This window comes from Lissotriton helveticus, chromosome 8, assembly GCF_964261635.1.
Source record: "Lissotriton helveticus chromosome 8, aLisHel1.1, whole genome shotgun sequence".
NCBI classification, from domain to species: Eukaryota; Metazoa; Chordata; class Amphibia; order Caudata; family Salamandridae; genus Lissotriton; species Lissotriton helveticus.
The window spans coordinates 1,393,901,673-1,393,923,043 of NC_136069.1; the positions used below are offsets into that span (position 1 = coordinate 1,393,901,673).

The window sequence follows — 21,371 nt, forward strand, 5'->3', positions numbered from 1 at the left end:
GGTTTAGAGTTATTTTAAACATGCATACGATAATTCAACTCATGAACATGTTTTCACTCTTCTATCTTACGTAAATTGTGCGTATACACATTTTCAATAGATTTGAACCTAATAAGAAGATCTTTTGAAACTCTAGTGTTGATTTATGCTGTCCATGCAGTGTTCATAATTAAGCACTATCTTTTGCTATAATCTTGTCTTTTTTGTCAAATGTTTAAATTTTCAACAACAAAAAAAGAAAAGGCGCCCTATTGTCAGTTTTTAGCATGTAAAGGTGTAGCTGAGAAATCACTCTGCTGTGTAAGCGCAATAGACTCTGCATAGCCTAAATCAGTTTCTGTCATTGGGCCCCGCAATTGCAGTGCTGCAGCACCCCGTTGGCTAGCCAAATTCATCTATTGGAGTGTTGCAGCACCCTGTTGGCTAGCCAACTAGCTGGATCCATCAATTACATTGGTGCAGCACCTCGCTGGCTAGTCAGGTGGCTGGATCTATCAATTGGAGTGGTGCACCACCCTGTTGGCTATCCAGCTAGCCAGATCCATCAATTACATTGGTGCAGCACTTAGTTGGCTAGCCAACTAGCCGGTTCCAACAATTATATTAGTGTAGCACCTCACTGGCTAGTCAAGTGGCTGAATCCATCCACTGGAGTGGTGCAACACCTTGTTAGGTAGTCAGGTAGCCGGATTCATCTATTGAGGTGGTCCAGCACCCATTGGCTAGTCAGGAGGCCGGATCCATCAATTTGCAGTAGTCCAGTATCCCGTTGGCTAGTCAGGTGGCAGGAACCATCAAGACTATAATGATCTGTTGTGAGCTCCTTATTATCTCTTAGATTTTTACCTCTTACCAGGGGCTAGGCGCTGTCTGTGTCCCATAATCATCCTTACCTCTAAACTAGGAGGTTGATGTTCCTCTCTGGCTTCTGTAAACACACACAAGTATTGCTAGACACCATCCCTTTCTTTTTCAAGTACCAGAAATAATATAAGAAGTTTTTGTCATTGGTGTTTCGCCTGCTGATGTGCTTTTTCTAATCTTCGTGATTTCTGAATGGCTCTAACATTTTTTGGTGGGAACATTGAAGCCCCTCTTTTTTTTTTTAAATCTTTTTATTGAAACACACATCGGCAACACAATACAGTGCAGAGGGTCGCATAGATTACACATTACAGTATGCATGGGTGAATTGATACATTGGCCACATCATAGAGAGGAATAGCATGGGGATACGGGGTCATCATGTTCAACACTTCGAGGCGGTATACAAATCTCCCCTCTATATGCATTCCATGGATTCCAAATACGGGACCACTTTGTAGGACAACCCCTTGCCAGATATACAGTTTTTTCTCTAAACATACACCAATCAAGGTCATTCTCCCAGGCATCTAGAGTAGGCGAATGTGCTGCCCCCCACAGTTGAGCGATGTTTCATTTGGCCAACATGAACCCAAGTGTGACACATTGCGTTTGGGAAGTGTTCAGGTCTGTGGGCTCCCAAATATTTAGAATACATCGTCATGCCTCCGGACGGAGAAAAACAGGTAACACCTCATAGATTGTGTCGTGTATTTGAAGCCAGTAGAAGCTAATATGTGAGCATTCCCAGATGGTGTGCATGAATGTTCTGGTGAGGCCGCAACCCTTTTTACATTTGCCTGTGTCCGACCACCCCATAAGTACCAACCGGGGCCCAGTTATATAGATCGTATGAAGGATTTTAAGCTGTACCAGTCACAAGCGTGCTGGAATAGCCACCTCTTTAGGGGAGGATATTGCCACTTGCCAATCCTCGTCATCCAATTCTATCCCATCCTGTGTCCACTTATCCCGCAATGTCTGTAGATGGTTTGCCATGTGATTGATTAACTTTTTGTATATTAATGAGATTGTTTTGTCGGGCAGGTGACCATCTAGAATTCTGTCTTCCAGGGGAGAGGCCTCCAGTGGATTGGAACCCTTAGGCAGCAATGATTGGAGTCAGTGTGAGACCTGAGCATAACAAAAGTACTCTGTGTTTGCAAGCTCATACTCGCTCTGAAGCGTACTGAAGGACTTGATCCCATCTTTTCCCCAGATATCCTTGATAGCCGAGATACCGATCAGATCCCACTTATTTCCATAGGTCGCCCAACTGCTCCGAGTCCCAAAGAGGGGTGGCCAAAGTCAATTTATGTCTCCAACCAAGTGTGTTGGTGGCGTTATGCCAAATTTGAACAGAATGTTTCGTGGGACCCGTTAACACAAATCTTTTAGGTCGGGAATACAAGGCTCTGCCGTAGGTGCCTCCCAGAAGCCCGGATAGTCCGCACAACCACATGTACAATGATTAATGGCCGCCAGTTGAGATGCCCAATAGTATTTCTTGATATCCGGGAGGCTAATGCCTCCGTCATATCAGTTTAGCGTTAGTTTATTAAGGGCGATTCGGGGTCTACCATCCCACAATAAGTCTCTCTGCAGGCCCTCAATCTCCCTAAAGTAATGAGCTGGAACTAGATCAAAGGTGTTTTGTAGGGCATAGAGGAATCGTGGTAAGGCCATAATTTTGAATAGGGCGGCCCTGCCCAGAAGTGAAAAAGAAAGTGTCTTCCAACTGGCAATGTCGCTTTTGAGTCTTCGAACAGGGGGAAGAAGATTTTGGGTATAACGGACTGCGGGGTCAAGTGAGATAAAAATTCCAAGATATTTAAATCCGGCCGTGTTGATTTGTATTTGACAGTCTCGAGGTGGAACAGGGGGATCACAGCTCAGTACAAATAGGAGGGATTTTACCCAGTTGATGGAGAGTCCAGAGACTCTTCTTAAGATTGTAAGGATGTCTAGTACTACTGTAAGAGATTTCTTAGGGGAGGCTAAATAAAGTAGTATGTCGTCTGCGTATAAAGATATGCGGTCCTCCCATCCGGGGGAACATCGCAGCCCCCTTATCATCGAATCCTAATGGATCCAAGCAGCAAAGGGTTCCAAAGCCAAGGAGAAAAGAAGAGGGGATAGTGGGCAACCCTATCGAGTTCCCCGACTAAGCGAAAAACGGCCGATACTTTCGCACCCAGTGAATATATTTCGGACCAAATCCTAACTTCGCTAAGACTGCCCATAGATAGGGTCACTCAATTGTATCAAAGGCAATGGCTGCGTCTAGTAACACGATCACAGCCGGTTCTCGAAGGGTGTGGGCTCTATCCACCATCCCGTGGATTCTGCGCAGGTTGAGGGCCGTATTTCTATGGGGCATAAAACCAGATTGATCCGGATATACTAGGCCACTGATCACTTTCACCAGGCGGTTAGCTAGTAGTTTGCCTAATGTCTTAGGTTCTGCATTTAGAAGAGAGATGGGCCTATAAGAGGCACAGTCTGTTTTAGCCTTCCCTTCCTTATGGATAGTGATAATGGTAGCTATCCTCTGCTCCCGGGAGAGCATTCCCGCTTCCCTAGATTCTTCAAACATGGCTTTCAGATAGGGGGCAAGTTTGTCTGGCTTAAGTTTGTAAAGTTCAATGGGGAGTCCATTGGGGCCCAGCGATTTCCCGGAGTTTAAAGAGCGGATTGCTAGCGCAATCTCGTCTATCGTAAGAGGGCTGTCCATAAAGTCTCGATACTCCAGGGAGAGACAGGGGAGCTTAATATCCTGTAATAGGTCATTAGAGTCTGTTTCTGTGTGGGGATTCACTGATGTGTAAACGTTTGAAAATGACCATCAAACCTATCGACTATGTCCTTAGGTTCCATAATTGAGACCCCACCCTCTACTACAAGCTCCAGGACCGGCCGGTTTGCCCATTCCTTTCTGTCTAACCTTTCTATGAGCTTCCTGGCTTTATCTCCCAGATCGTAAAGTCTGCCCTGCTGTTCCCTACTGAGGGCCTTGGCCCTATCAGAGACTAAAGTGCTGTATTCATGTTGCTTTAGGCTCAGCAGAAGGAGATTCTCCGGCGTCACCCCAAATTCCAGGTCGCTTTCTAGCCTGTAAATATCAGCCTTGAGCTTAAGCACTTCCTTCTGCTTATCTCTTTTGGAGCCAGATATTAGAGACAAGGCTTGTACCGGAATCACCATCTTAAACGCTTCCCATAGGATCTGGGAAGAGGATAAAGAACCCACATTTTCAGATAAATATTCGTCAATGGTCTTAATAAGGTCTTTACAGATCTTAGGGTTGCGCAGGTACCAAGGGTTAATAGGAGCTAACCTTTCCGACGTGCCCGTATTGATTAGCATATGAACCCAGACAGGCAAGTGATCGGAAATACCCGTAGCTAAGTGTTTGATTTCGTTTATACAGGTGGCTTGTGCGGCAGGAACAAGACAATAGTCTAAACGGGAGAGACTGTGGTGTGCCCCAGATTGAAAGGTGTGTTGTATCTGGTCTGGAAGGTATACTCTCCATCCATCAACCAGCCCCATTGCCTCAAGAAAATCAGGCAACCACCAAGCCGGTGGCCTCACCTCGGGGGGGGGGTTACCTGTCAAATGTACCATAGACCACTGCTTTGAAGTCACCCCCTATCACTAGGAGCCCCTCCGGAATGGCAAGCAGGACCGCACCCAAGTTAGCGAACGTTGTGCCCTGCAGGCCTGGAGGGACATAGACGGACATGAGCGTAAGAAACCGGCCCTCCCACATCCCAGAGACACCAACGTATCTGCCTCGATCATCCGCCCACATGGAATTCACCGCTAGTGGAAATGCGTTTCTTGTCAAAATACCTACCCCCCTGGAGCCCGAGGTGAACCCAGAGAGTGCAACCATTTTATATCCCCCTCCTGTGCATCGCCTTACATAGGTTCCCAACCAGGTGTGTTTCCTGGAGCAAAACTACATCTGGAGCATGCCTCTTCATGTACTGGATAACAACACTTTGTTTGATTTTGTCCCCTAACCCATTAACATTCCAGCTCAAAATGTTAACATTTTTATCACCCATTACGTCTGTCCTGCGAGTCACTAAGCCAAGTACTCTCTTCATTCATTCCACCTGTTATTTTCCTGAGGATGTAGTCATATATCATGCCGATGTAACAAAAAGAACACCATACCAACAAACAAAATACCCCAAACCAACAACCCCCACCCCGCTGCCCTGCACTCTGGGCTTTGAACTGCACAATCAAAACTTGCAGAGGGCCTGTCGCCCCAGAAAAATTCAAAGAAAGAAAGAGGGGAGAAATAGTGTGCTCCGTGTCCCTGCCCCTAACCATATTATTCGTAGAGCCCCTAATAGATGGATAGCAGAAGACCATACGCAATCCCCACCCCCTGCAATCAAATACTCATGCCCCACCCCCTCCGGCCCACCCCGCCACCATGTCCCCAGTTACTCAGTGTCAGGCTGCCATGCTCCAAGCCTTAGTCTCAAGGAGGTCGAGCGTCCGCATGTTCCCCGGAGTTGCAATCTGTAGGACACTTTGCACCTCGATACTAAATCCACTCTGCCACTGCCTCCGGTTGGTCGAAGAACCACGCTCTCCCCTCCTCCTCAACCCGGAGGCGTGCTGGGAACAGCATCGAGTACTTCAGGCCCCTGTCCCTCAGGTTGCGTTTCACAGACAGGAATGAACGCCCTGTTTCTGAACTCTTTGCGTAAAGTCCGGAATGAAGGAAATGTCGGCGTTCTCATAGCAAAGGGGGGCCCCTGCTCTGGAGTTCTGGAGAATCACATCTCTGTTGCGAAAGTTCATGACTCGAGCCATCGTGGGGGAGTGCCCGGTTTGGGACGGCCGCCCGGGACCCGGTGAGAACGTTCAATAACAAAGAACTTACTAAGGCCATTGGGTTGGAGGTGTTTAAGGATGAGGTCCTCGATAAACAGGTCTGGGGATTGCCCCTCAGCTTTCTCCAGAATTCCCAGGATGCGAAGATTATTGCGCAAAAGCCAACCCTCATTGTCATCCAACTTAAGGTCCGCGAGGGTGCGAGAATCCTGGAGCTTGCGGACCTCCCTTTGTAGCTGCGAGAAGTCTTCGACGAGACTAGAGGTCGTGATTTCTACCTGCTTGACTTTTTCGTTACGTTTTCCAAGATCGGCCCTTATAAGATTAATGTCAATCGCCACAGTATCCAGGGAAGTTTTGACTCCAGTAATGGCCTCTATGACATCCTTAACCGCATGCGTGCGGCCGCTTTTCCCCCTGTATGCGGCATTTTTAAAATTACCGCGATTCAGGATGAGCTCAGCTCGTCATCAGCACGCGGCAGGTAACGCTGATGACGAGCTGAGCTCATCATCAGCATGCAAGGGGTTAAGAGACGGTTCCTGTTTATCTTTTCTGGGGTTCCCCTTGACAGCATCTTCGGACAGTCGGCCCTCCCGAGCGTCTTTGGAGACTGTGTAGCGGTCCAGTTTGTTAGACTGGACCGGTTTCGTATCGTGGGATCCAGCACCCTTGATGCGCTCCATAGTAGTATCCAATGCAAGCTGCCAACCAGACCAGGGCACTCAGAGTGGCATGACGTGCTGCCTCCCACAGTTCTTGACAGCAACGCCAGCCGGGTAGGACTTCAATCACACTGTCTGTTCCCCCCCAGGGGAGGGAGGGACCCCAGAAATCAGCCCCAGGCAGCTGTAGTCACCCAGGGGACCAAATTTCCCAAGGGAGCCACGGGCTTCAGAGGCATCTGCCATGTGTATGCGCCACAGTCGTCTTGTGCTGACCCCCTGAACACTTGCCTCGGCTCCTCCTGTTTGAAGGTGACTGGATTTCACAGGGGGGCCAACACCCACTTAAAGTCCTCCCTAAGCTCTTGGGGGGGCTCTTCAGCACTCCAAGGGACTAGTTGCTCAATACACAGGGTCACTACTGAGGCAGATAGCTTGGTGGATGCTGCTCCAATGGAGTAGGCAGGGAAAGGCCACAGTAGTTATGTGCGCACCGCCACCATTAGCCAAACTGCGGCAAATGCACGATACGCTGGTTGTGGTGATTATGCTTCACTGCTTTGCCAGGGGTAATGCGCGGCCCAGAACTTACCACTGCTGCCGCGGGTAGCAGGCACCCGCAGAATGTGAAGAGGAGTCGCGGCGGCACCTTTAATCCTGCAGCGCCGCCACGCAATATGGTCCGAACAGCCCGGTCTCCCCTCCAGCCTTCTTCATGCAGGGCGATCTCAAGGCGTCCGCTGCCAGGCGTTCAGGCACCGCCGCTGCCGCGGGCGGAAAGCACTTCCCCACAGCAGCCCCTCCAGGTCGCGGCAACACCGCCCAAAGGGGCCGAACCGATTGAGCCTCCCCTCCGGCGTCACAAGTACTGTGGGCCCGGCTTCCACAGTCCTAATAGGCCTCAATGCTACAGGAAGATATCTCCCCCATACGAGATGTTCGGTGATTCTGGAACGGCAGGTTGGACACCGCTGCTGTTAACCCCTGAAACTATCGTTGGGCGAGTCGGATGGTGTAGCAGGATAGTCGTGGGGCAAGGGCGAACTCTGGATCTAGTGCACTACGCGCCCACTCCGATCCGCGCTTGGCCACGCCCCTAGACCCTCTTTTTATGGTGTCCAGACATGTGGTTGACAAATATTACCTGTTTGCTAACACTGTCAAATTCATTTGCAATGCATTGATTTTGGTTCTCTTTCTCTTTGGTTCTAGGGGTATACCCAGGCGATTCACAAAAATCCCTTGTACTAATCAAGAAACTCTACACATGTCCCACATTTCTCTGAGTACCTTATCTTTAGTAAGAGTTCTGGGAAAAGTCCCAAAATTCTGAGTTTTTCACCTCAGAACTGTGGAAAAATGTGATTGCCACATTGTCCTCCATCTCACGGTGCAGAACTGGGAATGGGAATCTCATGTTGTGCCTTTCAATACTGCCTCCAGTGGTTTAGGAGTTTATCTGGTGTTTTATTACCTACCAGAATAACTGAAGTAACAGAATTAGGCAGTTGCACTGAATACTGTAAAGCTTAAAAAATTACATTTGTGAATGAAAAAAGAAAAACAATGCAAAAGCAATTCTTACCCCCATCCTTTCAGCCATCTCTTCACGATCCACCAGAATTTCTGTGAGGTTTTTGGTGCCCAGCATGTTCCTCAGAGTGGTTTGCGCTAGCAGCTGCGTTGCCTGGTTGGCATTGTCCACTTTTGTAACAGCAACAGTGGGTTCAAAAACCCGGTAGAACACAACTGCATCAACCATGATAGTTACAGAATCTTTGGTTAGAACCTGTACATGTTGCAAAGAAGTTCAGATGTTACTTTGAGGGCTATACCTGACTAGGTGACAGCTCATACTGCAGTCGGTTTGGGTGATTGTATTAATCTAGTCTCTAAATTAGGACAAAAAACTGCAACAATAGTTTGGGTAAAAACAAAGATAACACAGCAGTTAATGATACTGCATGAAATGAACATTCTAAAAAAATCACAATAAACAGCAGTCCATGCCAAACCATTTGCAAATTGTTGGTCAGTGATAAGGTATAGGCATGCAGATTTAAGGTAACAAGGTGTAGGTAAAACTGACTATGAACGCTGAAATGCCATACATGAGATAGATTTTCAGAATGTTCCAAATAAAATACCATTTATAGATTTAAAATGATCTGCATAGCTAAATCTCGTCCTCTGTGCTCAGTAAGACTGAGCTATGTGCTTCACTTTATTCAATGCTTAAAATAAAAATATGGAAGTTCTGGTAGTGTCTATTAGAGTATCTGTTTGCTCTTGAGAAGTGTTGCTACTCACTTCGCCCCCATTGAGGGGTCGATTCCGATCCGGTAAAATGTGCTCCGAATTGCCGTTCGGAGCATTTTTCCCGTACGAATCGTAACCTGCAACGTCCCCCGTACGTACGACGAAGTACGATTCCTACCAGGAGCTGGACTCCGTACGAATCGTACAGGGACCGTACGAATGAAATCCCCGTACGAATCTCCCTCGGAACCCGCTGTACGCGACATCTGTACGGTTCACGGCTGCTTTTTCCGAACCGGCAAGTACGATTCGTGTTGGGTACGCACCGTACGACCCTTTCTCTACGGAAGCTAAAAACAGCCGTAAAAGCAGAGTTCGCCCCAAAACAGGTACAGAACGCCCCCCCCGGGTACGGTGCGTACACCCCATGATCGCAGGGGTACGGTGCGTACCCCTGCGATCACGGGGTGTACCCACCGTATCCCACGATCTTGGGGTGTACGCACCGTACCCCACGTACGCTGGGTGTACAGTGCGTACCCCATGTACGCTGGGTGTACGGTGCGTACCCCCCATGATCGCAGGGGTACGGTGCGTACCCCTGCGATCATGGGGGGGTACGCACCGTACGATGTGTATGTGAATGTGCGCTTTTCCATACGAATCGCCCTTACCTGACGTGGACTATACGAATCGCGTCCTGATACCCCGGTCCGGATCGTACTCATCCAGTCGTACGGTGTGTACGAGTCGTACGGAGACAGCTCCGGATGCGAATCGTACGGATGAGAATTTTACCGGATCGGAATCGGCCCCTAAATGTATTAAACCCCAAAAATCAGCCCCAGGCAGCTGTAGTCACCCAGGGGACCAAATTTCCCAAGGGAGACACGGGCTTCAGAGGCATCGGCCGTGTGTACGCCCCACAGTTGTCTTGTGCTGACCCCCTGAACACTTGCCTCGGCTCCTCCTGTTTGAAGGTGACTGGATATCACAGGGGGGCCAACACCCACTCAAAGTCCTCCCTAAGCTCTTGGGGGGGCTCTTCAGCACTCCAAGGGACTAGTTGATCAATACAGAGGGTCACTGCTGAGGCAGATTGCTTGGTGGATGCTGCTCCAATGGAGTAGGCAGGGAAAGGCCACACTAGTTAGGTGCGCACCGCCACCATTAGCCAAACTGCGGCAGATGCACGATACGCTGGTTGTGGTGATTATGCTTCACTGCTTCGCCAGGGGTAATGCGCGGCCCAGAACTCACCGCTGCTGCCGCGGGTAGCAGGCACCCGCGGAATGTGAAGAGGAGTCGCGGCGTCCACCTTTAAACTTGCGGCGCCGCCACGCAATATAGTCCGAACAGCCCGGTCTCCCCTCCAGCGCTCTTCATGCAGGGCGATCTCAAGGCGTCCGCTGCCAGGCGTTCAGGCACCGTCGCTGCCGCGGGCGGAAAACACTTCCCCACAGCTCCGCTTCAGGTCAGCGGCAGCCCCTTCAGATCGTGGCAACACCGCCCAAAGGGGCCGAACCGATTGAGCCTCCCCTCTGGCGTCACAAGTACTGTGGGCCCCGGCTTCCACAGTCCTAATAGGCCTCAATGCTACAGGAAGATATCTCCCCCATCCGAGATGTGTGGCGATTGCGGAATGGCGGGTTGGACACCGCTGCTGTTAACCCCTGAAACTATCGTTGGGCGAGTCGGATGGTGTAGCAGGATAGTAGTGGGGCTAGGACGAACTCCGGATCTAGTGCATTACGCGCCCACTCTGATCCGCGCTGGTACGCAGGTACTCCATCTCGCAAATTAAAGGAATGCCAGGGGTGGTTTCTCCATTAGGGCTCAGGGGCTGCGCCCCCCCTGCAATTCCTATACATTTACATAAAAACATATTAAATAGCTTAATTTATTCAGAGATATGATTATATCTATAAACAAAACAATGTATTTGTGTCTGGGCTGCCTGCTTGCCTAGTTTTGAAGCAGGAGACGGAAGCCAGGAAGTAAATCATCTTCCTACAATGTGATGCACGACGCCTGGCTTTCTTTTGAAATGCCCTTCATTGCCATTGTGGTCTGTGGAGGTATGCACTCTGTCGGCCTCAGGGGCGGTTTCTCCATTACGCCTCAGGGGCTGCGCCCCTCTGAAATTCTTATACATTTTCTTGAAAACATATTAAAAAGATCAATTTATTTGCCAATGACACTGTCTCTCTCCTGCCAAGAAAAGACCCGCAAAAGGGTATACCCGATATTCCCGGGATACCTCAAGGTCCCTAAAATAAGGAAGGACCTGCAGAAAGCAACCCGGTACTACTTCGCTGAAAACACGGCGACGGTAGCATCTCCTTCGGTATTATGGGAAGCGTACAAGACAGTTTTGAGGGGGCAAGCCATCGCGTCGATAGAAGGGTACAAACGTACACAAAAACAGGAAATGACGGAGCTAGAACTGGCTCTCCGCACAGCGAACACTGCACACATGGCAGACCCAACGCTGGCCACACTGCATACGCTACAGTTATGTCAACGGCAACATGACGACCACATGAAGCAACAGACCATAGCCAATATAGCAGCAACTACACACAGAATTTACGACGTGGGGGACAAAGCAGGGAAAATGCTGGCCTGGTTGGACAAGAAAGGGGGTGGCAATAAGAGCATAATGCAGCTGTGCGCGGCTGACGGGACGCTCCTCACACGCCCGGCTGCTATAGTTAGTGAACTGGCGGACTACTTTCACAAGATATATACCCTAACTGTGGCGGTGACAAAAGAGGCGGCGCTGAGCGCCTTCAACGCCATACCGATGCAAACACTTGCATCGGAAGCGATAGAAGAACTAGAAGCTGAACTCACTTCAGGCGAACTACAACTGGCCATCAATGCGGTAAAATCTGGCAAAGCACTGGGCCCCAATGGGATTCCCATAGAATGGTACAAAGCGATGTCAGAGACATTGAGCTCTCCGCTCCTGGCAATGTATAGGGACAGCCTGGAACATGCTGAGCTCCCACTAGATCAGCGTACAGCAACGATTGTGGAGATCCCGAAGCCTGGCAAACCACCAACAGACTGCACCCCCTATCGCCCAATCTCCCTCCTAAACGCTGAGGCGAAGATTCTGGCGAAACTACTGGCTAGTAGACTGATGCCCCACCTCTCGCAATTGATCCACCCGGATCAGTCGGGCTTTATGCCACACAGGAGTACCGCACTAAACCTTCGCCGGGTCCACGGAGTACTGCACGCGCACCACACCTGACGGCGTCTGCAGCAATACTGTCCCTGGACGCCAGAATGGCATTCGACATGGTAGAATGGCAATATCTATTTGCAGTGCTCGAACACATGGGATTCGGTCCCAAATTCATATCGTGGATACAACTCCTCTACTCCAACCCGCTGGCGCATGTTACGGCGAACGGTCATATTTCACACTCCATACAGCTGGCTAGGGGGACACGCCAGGGCTGCCCTTTGTCGCCCCTACTGTTTGCCCTGGTACTGGAACCTTTCGCAACTTTAATAAGGACTACTCCGCTGCTAAAGGGGATTAACTGGGGAGAGGGCTGGGAAGACAGAGTGTCCCTCTACGCAGACGATATGCTGGAACCAGAGCGAGGTGTACCGGAACCCCTTAGGCTATGCGACAGCCTTGGAGCGGCGTCCGGTTACACAATAAATTGGACAAAATCAGTCATTTATGAGTTGCACGGCCCAACACCGACCCTGCCCTCTGACTGTCAGCTGGTGATAGTGGGGTCTTCCTTCAAATACCTCGGAATACATGTCACCCAAGATTCGTCTGAGTTTTACGACAAGAATCTGAAGCCGCCACTGGAGTGCCTGAGACGTGATGTACAACATTGGGGGGCTCTGCCTTTAACACTGTTGGGGAGGGCAGCACTATTTAAAATGATGGCGTTGCCACGCTTCCTTTATGCGCTGGAGAATACTCCTTACCTGGTGTTGCCACGCTATTTTAAACAGGTAACGACCATGATATCGGGTATGTTGTGGGGGAACCGCCCTGCCAGGATTGCTCACGCGAAGCTGAACAGGAGCTGGTATGAAGGTGGGATTGCGTTGCCGAATTTGCAGATATATTATTGGGCAACTCAATTAAAAATCATTAATCAATGGCTACATATATCCCAAGACGATCCGGCATATCGGGCCGACCGAGCGCAACTAGGCACACAAAGTTTATTGGCGACACTTTATCACAAAGGTCTGGCGGCAAAACTTAAGGGACCCACGAAACACACGGTGGCGTTATGGCATACGGCACAGGCGAAGCTGAAATGGGGTGGCAGAATTACTAAACTGACCCCGCTATGGGACACCAAGGCACTGGGTCATTTGAGGCACAGCAAGGGCTTCACGCAGTGGGACAACATCGGCATTTCACAAGTGGGTGACCTGTGGGCAGGGGGAACTGTGGTCCCCTTCTCTCAACTCCAGCAACAATACGACCTAGGCCCAAATGAAACGTATAGATATGTGCAAATTCGGCATGCACTATTGACAGTGATACCGGTAGGCACAGACGTCCCGAAGCCTCGCCGATGGAAGACCGACTGCTTACCGACTTTATGCAACACAGTGCTACCTCCCTTAGTTATCGCAAATTGCTGAAAAACCTACCTGACCCCACGAGCGCACTACGGGAGAAATGGGTGGGCGAATTGGGAGACATGGATGATACAGACTGGAATGCAGCACTGGCATCCCCAAAAGAGGCGGGTATTTCGACTAGGTTCCGATTGGTGCAGTTAAAATACTGCATCGGATCTATTACACCAGGACCACCCTGCACAAGCTCCACAGGGCGCCACATCCCTACTGTCTCAGAGGGTGCGGGGAGGAAGGAACTTTCCTACACACTATTTGGGACTGCCCCATAGTAATGGACTACTGGAGACAGGTAATGCGCACCATCTCACAAACACGAGAGGATTCCCTACCTCCAGACCCCCACACATGTCTGCTGAATGTATGGGACCCGAATGATCTCACTCGCCAGGTGCAGCTGTGGGCCACGATAGGCATTATGGTGGCTAAAAGGGATATAGCACAGAAATGGGGACAGCAGAATCACCTACCTTAACACAATGGTGCAAGAACATGGACATGTTAATGCTGATAGAAAGAGTGGTATATACGGCGAGGGCGAATCCACGTAAGTGGAATACAATGTGGCTGCCTTGGAATGGGTATCGGGGTGATCTATGTGACCCGCTGCCCGAAGACGACATAACCAGTTCAGATGACGAGGGAGGGAAGGATTGACACAATCCCACAACTGGACGAGAGTAGTGGTGACAATGGTTGACAAACGATGGGGCGACGGTCTGTCAAACTGCCCCGGACGTAACCAGTTCACACGCTACCTGACATGATTAGATAAACACATTGTCAAAGTCCTGGTATAGAGCACTGTGAACACTGCCGAAGTTTTTGTTTAAGTGTCTAGAATGGTATCTATTTTGATATGTTCTCCTATAGGTTCTAGAGACAGTATAATAACACAAAAAAAAAAAATCAAAAGTGAGACAATATTCCTCTTTGAGTACGCAATGGTTTATTAATTGATGCATATATCCACTTCTACGCCGCCGGACCTGTCGTTGTCGGCTATTGGGCTGTGTAACTTTGTTAATGATAAATGCAAATTTGCATTTGCGTAGCCGGCCCCCGGGTCGTAGGCTCATTGCTGTGTAATGATGTTTGATGCAATAAAGGTCTTACAGAAAAAAAACTAAATATATATATATATATAATAACATATATATAAACATACAAAGTTCAGAAAGCACCCACGTGCATACATCCATTGCAAAGTATTCTGGGATCTGCAGTCCTTATACATTATAACCCAAGTGGGCTGATGGCAGTCACTTTCAGTAAATATCACAAATCACGGGTGTCTCGCACAAGTTCTTCCCTGTTCAAATCTTGAGCCTGGCTTCTCCACTTCGCCGATAAGTATACCAGCAGACGAGCCGCTTCATATGCGGTGGTGCGTGCCCCGGCCGGGTCGACCGTCTAACATACAAAGTACACAAAGCACCCACGTGCAGCATGCACTCCCAGCCGGCTCACTCCAGGTAAGGGAAGGAGACGGGTAATACCTGCGTCAGCAGAGCCTGACGCGTTTCGGGCATCCGCCCTTCATCTGAGGCTTCTCTGCTCCGAAAAAGACTGCCAACACTAGGATTGCCGATAATAGTCCCATATTTATTGCATCATCACCTGCAAGTTGCATACATCCATTGCAAAGTATTCTGGGATCTGCAGTCCTTATACATTATAACCCAAGTGGGCTGATGGCAGTCACTTTCAGTAAATATCACAAATCACGGGTGTCTCGCACAAGTTCTTCCCTGTTCAAATCTTGAGCCTGGCTGCTCCACTCCGCCGATAAGCATACCAGCAGAGGAGCCGCTTCGTATGCGGTGGTGCGTGCCCCGGCCGGGTCAACCGTCTAACATACAAAGTTCACAAAGCACCCACGTGCAGCACGCACTCCCAGCCGGCTCACTCCAGGTAAGGGAAGGAGACGGGTACAACCTGCGTCAGCAGAGCCTGACGCGTTTCGGGCATCCGCCCTTCATCTGAGGCTTCTCTGCTCCGAAAAAGACTGCCAACACTAGGATTGCCGATAATAGTCCCATATTTATTGCATCATCACCTGCAAGTTGCATACATCCATTGCAAAGTATTCTGGGATCTGCAGTCCTTACACATTATAACCCAAGTGGGCTGATGGCAGTCACTTTCATTAAATATCACAAATCACGGGTGTCTCGCACAAGTTCTTCCCTGTTCAAATCTTGAGCCTGGCTGATCCACTCCGCCGATAAGCATACCAGCAGAGGAGCCGCTTCGTATGCGGTGGTGCGCACCCCGGCCGGGTCGACCGTCTAACATACAAAGTTCAAAAAGCACCCACGTGCAGCACGCACTCCCAGCCGGCTCACTCCAGGTAAGGGAAGGAGACGGGTACAACCTGCATCAGCAGAGCCTGACGCGTTTCGGGCATCCGCCCTTCATCTGAGGCTTCTCTGCTCCGAAAAAGACTGCCAACACTAGGATTGCCGATAATAGTCCCATATTTATTGCATCATCACCTGCAAGTTGCATACATTCATGCAAAGTATTCTGGGATTTGCAGTCTTTATACATTATAACCCAAGTGGGCTGATAGCAGTCACTTTCAGTAAATATCACAAATCACGGGTGTCTCGCACAAGTTCTTTCCTGTTCAAATCTTGAGCCTGGCTGCTCCACTGCGCCGATAAGCATACCAGCAGAGGAGCCGCTTCGTATGCGGTGGTGCGTGCCCCGGCCGGGTCGACCGCCTAACATACAAAGTTCACAAAGCACCCACGTGCAGCATGCACTCCCAGCCGGCTCACTCCAGGTAAGGGAAGGAGACGGGTACAACCTACGTCAGCAGAGCCTGACGCGTTTCGGGCATCCGCCCTTCATCTGAGGCTTCTCTGCTCCGAAAAAGACTGCCAACACTAGGATTGCCGATAATAGTCCCATATTTATTGCATCATCACCTGCAAGTTGCATACATCCATTGCAAAGTATTCTGGGATCTGCAGTTCTTATACATTATAACCCAAGTGGGCTGATGGAAGTCACTTTCATTAAATATCACAAATTACGGGTGTCTCGCACAAGTTCTTCCCTGTTCAACTCTTGAGCCTGGCTGCTCCACTCCGCCGATAAGCATACCAGCAGAGGAGCCGCTTCGTATGCGGTGGTGCGCACCCCGGCCGGGTCGACCGTCTAACATACAAAGTTCACAAAGCACCCACGTGCAGCACGCACTCCCAGCCGGCTCACTCCAGGTAAGGGAAGGAGACGGGTACAACCTGCATCAGCAGAGCCTGACGCGTTTCGGGCATCCACCCTTCATCTGAGGCTTCTCTGCTCCGAAAAAGACTGCCAACACTAGGATTGCCGATAATAGTCCCATATTTATTGCATCATCACCTGCAAGTTGCATACATTCATGCAAAGTATTCTGGGATTTGCAGTCTTTATACATTATAACCCAAGTGGGCTGATAGCAGTCACTTTCAGTAAATATCACAAATCACGGGTGTCTCGCACAAGTTCTTTCCTGTTCAAATCTTGAGCCTGGCTGCTCCACTCCGCCGATAAGCATACCAGCAGAGGAGCCGCTTCGTATGCGGTGGTGCGTGCCCCGGCCGAGTCGACCGCCTAACATACAAAGTTCACAAAGCACCCACGTGCAGCATGCACTCCCAGCCGGCTCACTCCAGGTAAGGGAAGGAGACGGGTACAACCTGCGTCAGCAGAGCCTGACGCGTTTCGGGCATCCGCCCTTCATCTGAGGCTTCTCTGCTCCGAAAAAGACTGCCAACACTAGGATTGCCGATAATAGTCCCATATTTATTGCATCATCACCTGCAAGTTGCATACATCCATTGCAAAGTATTCTGGGATCTGCAGTCCTTATACATTATAACCCAAGTGGGCTGATGGAAGTAACTTTCATTAAATATCACAAATCACGGGTGTCTCGCACAAGTTCTTCCCTGTTCAAATCTTGAGCCTGGCTGCTCCACTCCGCCGATAAGCATACCAGCAAAGGAGCCGCTTCGTATGCGGTGGTGCGTACCCCGGCTGGGTCGACCGTCTAACATACAAAGTTCACAAAGCACCCACGTGCAGCACGCACTCCCAGCCGGCTCACTCCAGGTAAGGGAAGGAGACGGGTACAACCTGCGTCAGCAGAGCCTGACGCGTTTCGGGCATCCGCCCTTCATCTGAGGCTTCTCTGCTCTGAAAAAGACTGCCAACACTAGGATTGCCGATAATAGTCCCATATTTATTGCATCATCACCTGCAAGTTGCATACATTCATTGCAAAGTATTCTGGGATTTGCAGTCTTTATACATTATAACCCAAGTGGGCTGATGGCAGTCACTTTCAGTAAATATCACAAATCACGGGTGTCTCGCACAAGTTCTTCCCTGTTCAAATATTGAGCCTGGCTGCTCCACGTCGCCGATAAGCATACCAGCAGAGGAGCCGCTTCGTATGCGGTGGTGCGTGCCCCGGCCGGGTCGACCGTCTAACATACAAAGTTCACAAAGCACCCACGTGCAGCACGCACTCCCAGCCAGCTCACTCCAGGTAAGGGAAGGAGACGGGTACAACCTGCGTCAGCAGAGCCTGACGCGTTTCGGGCATCCGCCCTTCATCTGAGGCTTCTCTGCTCCGAAAAAGACTGCCAACACTAGGATTGCCGATAATAGTCCCATATTTATTGCATCATCACCTGCAAGTTGCATAAATCCATTGCAAAGTATTCTGGGATCTGCAGTCCTTATACATTATAACCCAAGTGGGCTGATGACAGTCACTTTCAGTAAAGATCACAAATCACGGGTGTCTCGCACAAGTTCTTCCCTGTTCAAATCTTGAGGCTGGCTGCTCCACTCCGCGGATAAGCATACCAGCAGAGGAGCCGCTTCGTATGCGGTGGTGCGTGCTTCGGCCGGGTCGACCGTCTAACATACAAAGTACACAAAGCACCCACGTGCAGCATGCACTCCCAGCCGGCTCACTCCAGGTAAGGGAAGGAGACGGGTACAACCTGCGTCAGCAGAGCCTGACGCGTTTCGGGCATCCGCCCTTCATCTGAGGCTTCTCTGCTCCGAAAAAGACTGCCAACACTAGGATTGCCGATAATTGGCCCATATTTATTGCATCATCACCTGCAAGTTGCATACATCCATTGCAAAGTATTCTGGGATCTGCAGTCCTTATACATTATAACCCAAGTGGGCTGATGGCAGTCACTTTCAGTAAATATCACAAATCATGGGTGTCTCGCACAAGTTCTTCCCTGTTCAAATCTTGAGCCTGGCTGCTCCACTCCGCCGATAAGCATACCAGCAGAGGAGCCGCTTCGTATGCGGTGGTGCGTGCCCCGGCCGGGTCGACCGTCTAACATACAAAGTTCACATAGCACCCACGTGCAGCATGCACTCCCAGCCGGCTCACTCCAGGTAAGGGAAGGAGACGGGTACAACCTACGTCAGCAGTGCCTGACGCGTTTCGGGCATCCGCCCTTCATCTGAGGCTTCTCTGCTCCGAAAAAGACTGCCAACACTAGGATTGCCGATAATAGTCCCATATTTATTGCATCATCACCTGCAAGTTGCATACATCCATTGCAAAGTATTCTGGGATCTGCAGTCCTTATACATTATAACCCAAGTGGGCTGATGTAAGTCACTTTCATTAAATATCACAAATCACGGGTGTCTCGCACAAGTTCTTCCCTGTTCAAATCTTGAGCCTGGCTGCTCCACTCCGCCGATAAGCATACCAGCAGAGGAGCCGCTTCGTATGCGGTGGTGCGTGCCCCGGCTGGGTCGACCGTCTAACATACAAAGTTCACAAAACACCCACGTGCAGCACGCACTCCCAGCCGGCTCACTCCAGGTAAGGGAAGGAGACGGGTACAACCTGCGTCAGCAGAGCCTGACGCGTTTCGGGCATCCGCCCTTCATCTGAGGCTTCTCTGCTCTGAAAAAGACTGCCAACACTAGGATTGCCGATAATAGTCCCATATTTATTGCATCATCACCTGCAAGTTGCATACATTCATTGCAAAGTATTCTGGGATTTGCAGTCTTTATACATTATAACCCAAGTGGGCTGATGGCAGTCACTTTCAGTAAATATCACAAATCACGGGTGTCTCGCACAAGTTCTTCCCTGTTCAAATATTGAGCCTGGCTGCTCCACTTCGCCGATAAGCATACCAGCAGAGGAGCCGCTTCGTATGCGGTGGTGCGTGCCCCGGCCGGGTCGACCGTCTAACATACAAAGTTCACAAAGCTCCCACGTGCAGCACGCACTCCCAGCCGGCTCACTCCAGGTAAGGGAAGGAGACGGGTACAACGTGCGTCAGCAGAGCCTGACGCGTTTCGGGCATCCGCCCTTCATCTGAGGCTTCTCTGCTCCGAAAAAGACTGCCAACACTAGGATTGCCGATAATAGTCCCATATTTATTGCATCATCACCTGCAAGTTGCATAAATCCATTGCAAAGTATTCTGGGATCTGCAGTCCTTATACATTATAACCCAAGTGGGCTGATGACAGTCACTTTCAGTAAAGATCACAAATCACGGGTGTCTCGCACAAGTTCTTCCCTGTTCAAATTTTGAGGCTGGCTGCTCCACTCCGCCGATAAGCATACCAGCAGAGGAGCCGCTTCGTATGCGGTGGTGCGTGCTTCGGCCGGGTCGACCGTCTAAAATACAAAGTTCACAAAGCACCCACGTGCAGCATGCACCCCCAGCCGGCTCACTCCAGGTAAGGGAAGGAGACGGGTACAACCTGCGTCAGCAGAGCCTGACGCGTTTCGGGCATCCGCCCTTCATCTGAGGCTTCTCTGCTCCGAAAAAGACTGCCAACACTAGGATTGCCGATAATAGTCCCATATTTATTGCATCATCACCTGCAAGTTGCATACATCCATTGCAAAGTATTCTGGGATCTGCAGTCCTTATACAGTATAACCCAAATGGGCTGATGGTAGTCACTTTCAGTAAATATCACAAATCACGGGTGTCTCGCACAAGTTCTTCCCTGTTCAAATCTTGAGCCTGGCTGCTCCACTCCGCCGATAAGCATACCAGCAGAGGAGCCGCTTCGTTTGCGGTGGTGTGTGCCCCGGCCGGGTCGACCGTCTAACATACGAAGTTCACAAAGCACCCACGTGCAGCACGCACTCCCAGCTGGCTCACTCCAGGTAAGAGAAGGAGACGGGTACAACCTGTGTCAGCAGAGCCTGACGCCTTTCGGGCATCCGCCCTTCATCTGAGGCTTCTCTGCTCCGAAAAAGACTGCCAATACTAGGATTGCCGATAATAGTCCCATATTTATTGCATCATCACCTGCAAGTTGCATACATCCATTGCAAAGTATTCTGGGATTTGCAGTCTTTATACATTATAACCCAAGTGGGCTGATGGCAGTCACTTTCAGTAAATATCACAAATCACGGGTGTCTCGCACAAGTTCTTCCCTGTTCAAATCTTGAGCCTGGCTTCTCCACTTCGCCGATAAGCATACCAGCAGAGGAGCCGCTTCGTATGCGGTGGTGCGTGCCCCGGCCGGGTCGACCGTCTAACATACAAAGTTCACAAAGCACCCACGTGCAGCACGCACTCCCAGCCGGCTCACTCCAGGTAAGGGAAGGAGACGGGTACAACCTGCATCAGCAGAGCCTGACGCGTTTCGGGCATCCACCCTTCATCTGAGGCTTCTCTGCTCCGAAAAAGACTGCCAACACTAGGATTGCCGATAATAGTCCCATATTTATTGCATCATCACCTGCAAGTTGCATACATTCATGCAAAGTATTCTGGGATTTGCAGTCTTTATACATTATAACCCAAGTGGGCTGATAGCAGTCACTTTCAGTAAATATCACAAATCACGGGTGTCTCGCACAAGTTCTTTCCTGTTCAAATCTTGAGCCTGGCTGCTCCACTCCGCCGATAAGCATACCAGCAGAGGAGCCGCTTCGTATGCGGTGGTGCGTGCCCCGGCCGGGTCGACCGCCTAACATACAAAGTTCACAAAGCACCCACGTGCAGCATGCACTCCCAGCCGGCTCACTCCAGGTAAGGGAAGGAGACGGGTACAACCTGCGTC

At 50.1% G+C, this 21,371-nt stretch overlaps 1 protein-coding gene across 11 annotated transcripts in view; it reads right to left on the reverse strand.

Annotated features, from left to right (window-relative positions):
- The window catches only part of LOC144771984 (stomatin-like), a 981,083-nt gene that overhangs the window by 191,955 nt on the left and 767,757 nt on the right, over positions 1 to 21,371 (reverse strand). For 10 of the 11 annotated variants that reach the window (XM_078656206.1, XM_078656207.1, XM_078656202.1 and 7 more), the window contains one exon: positions 7,975 to 8,178. The exons of the other annotated variant lie outside the window; for it this stretch is intronic. In XM_078656206.1, coding sequence (XP_078512332.1) covers positions 7,975 to 8,178 — 204 coding nt within the window. The remainder of the gene's footprint in view (positions 1 to 7,974; positions 8,179 to 21,371) is intronic. 11 annotated transcript variants of the gene reach the window in all.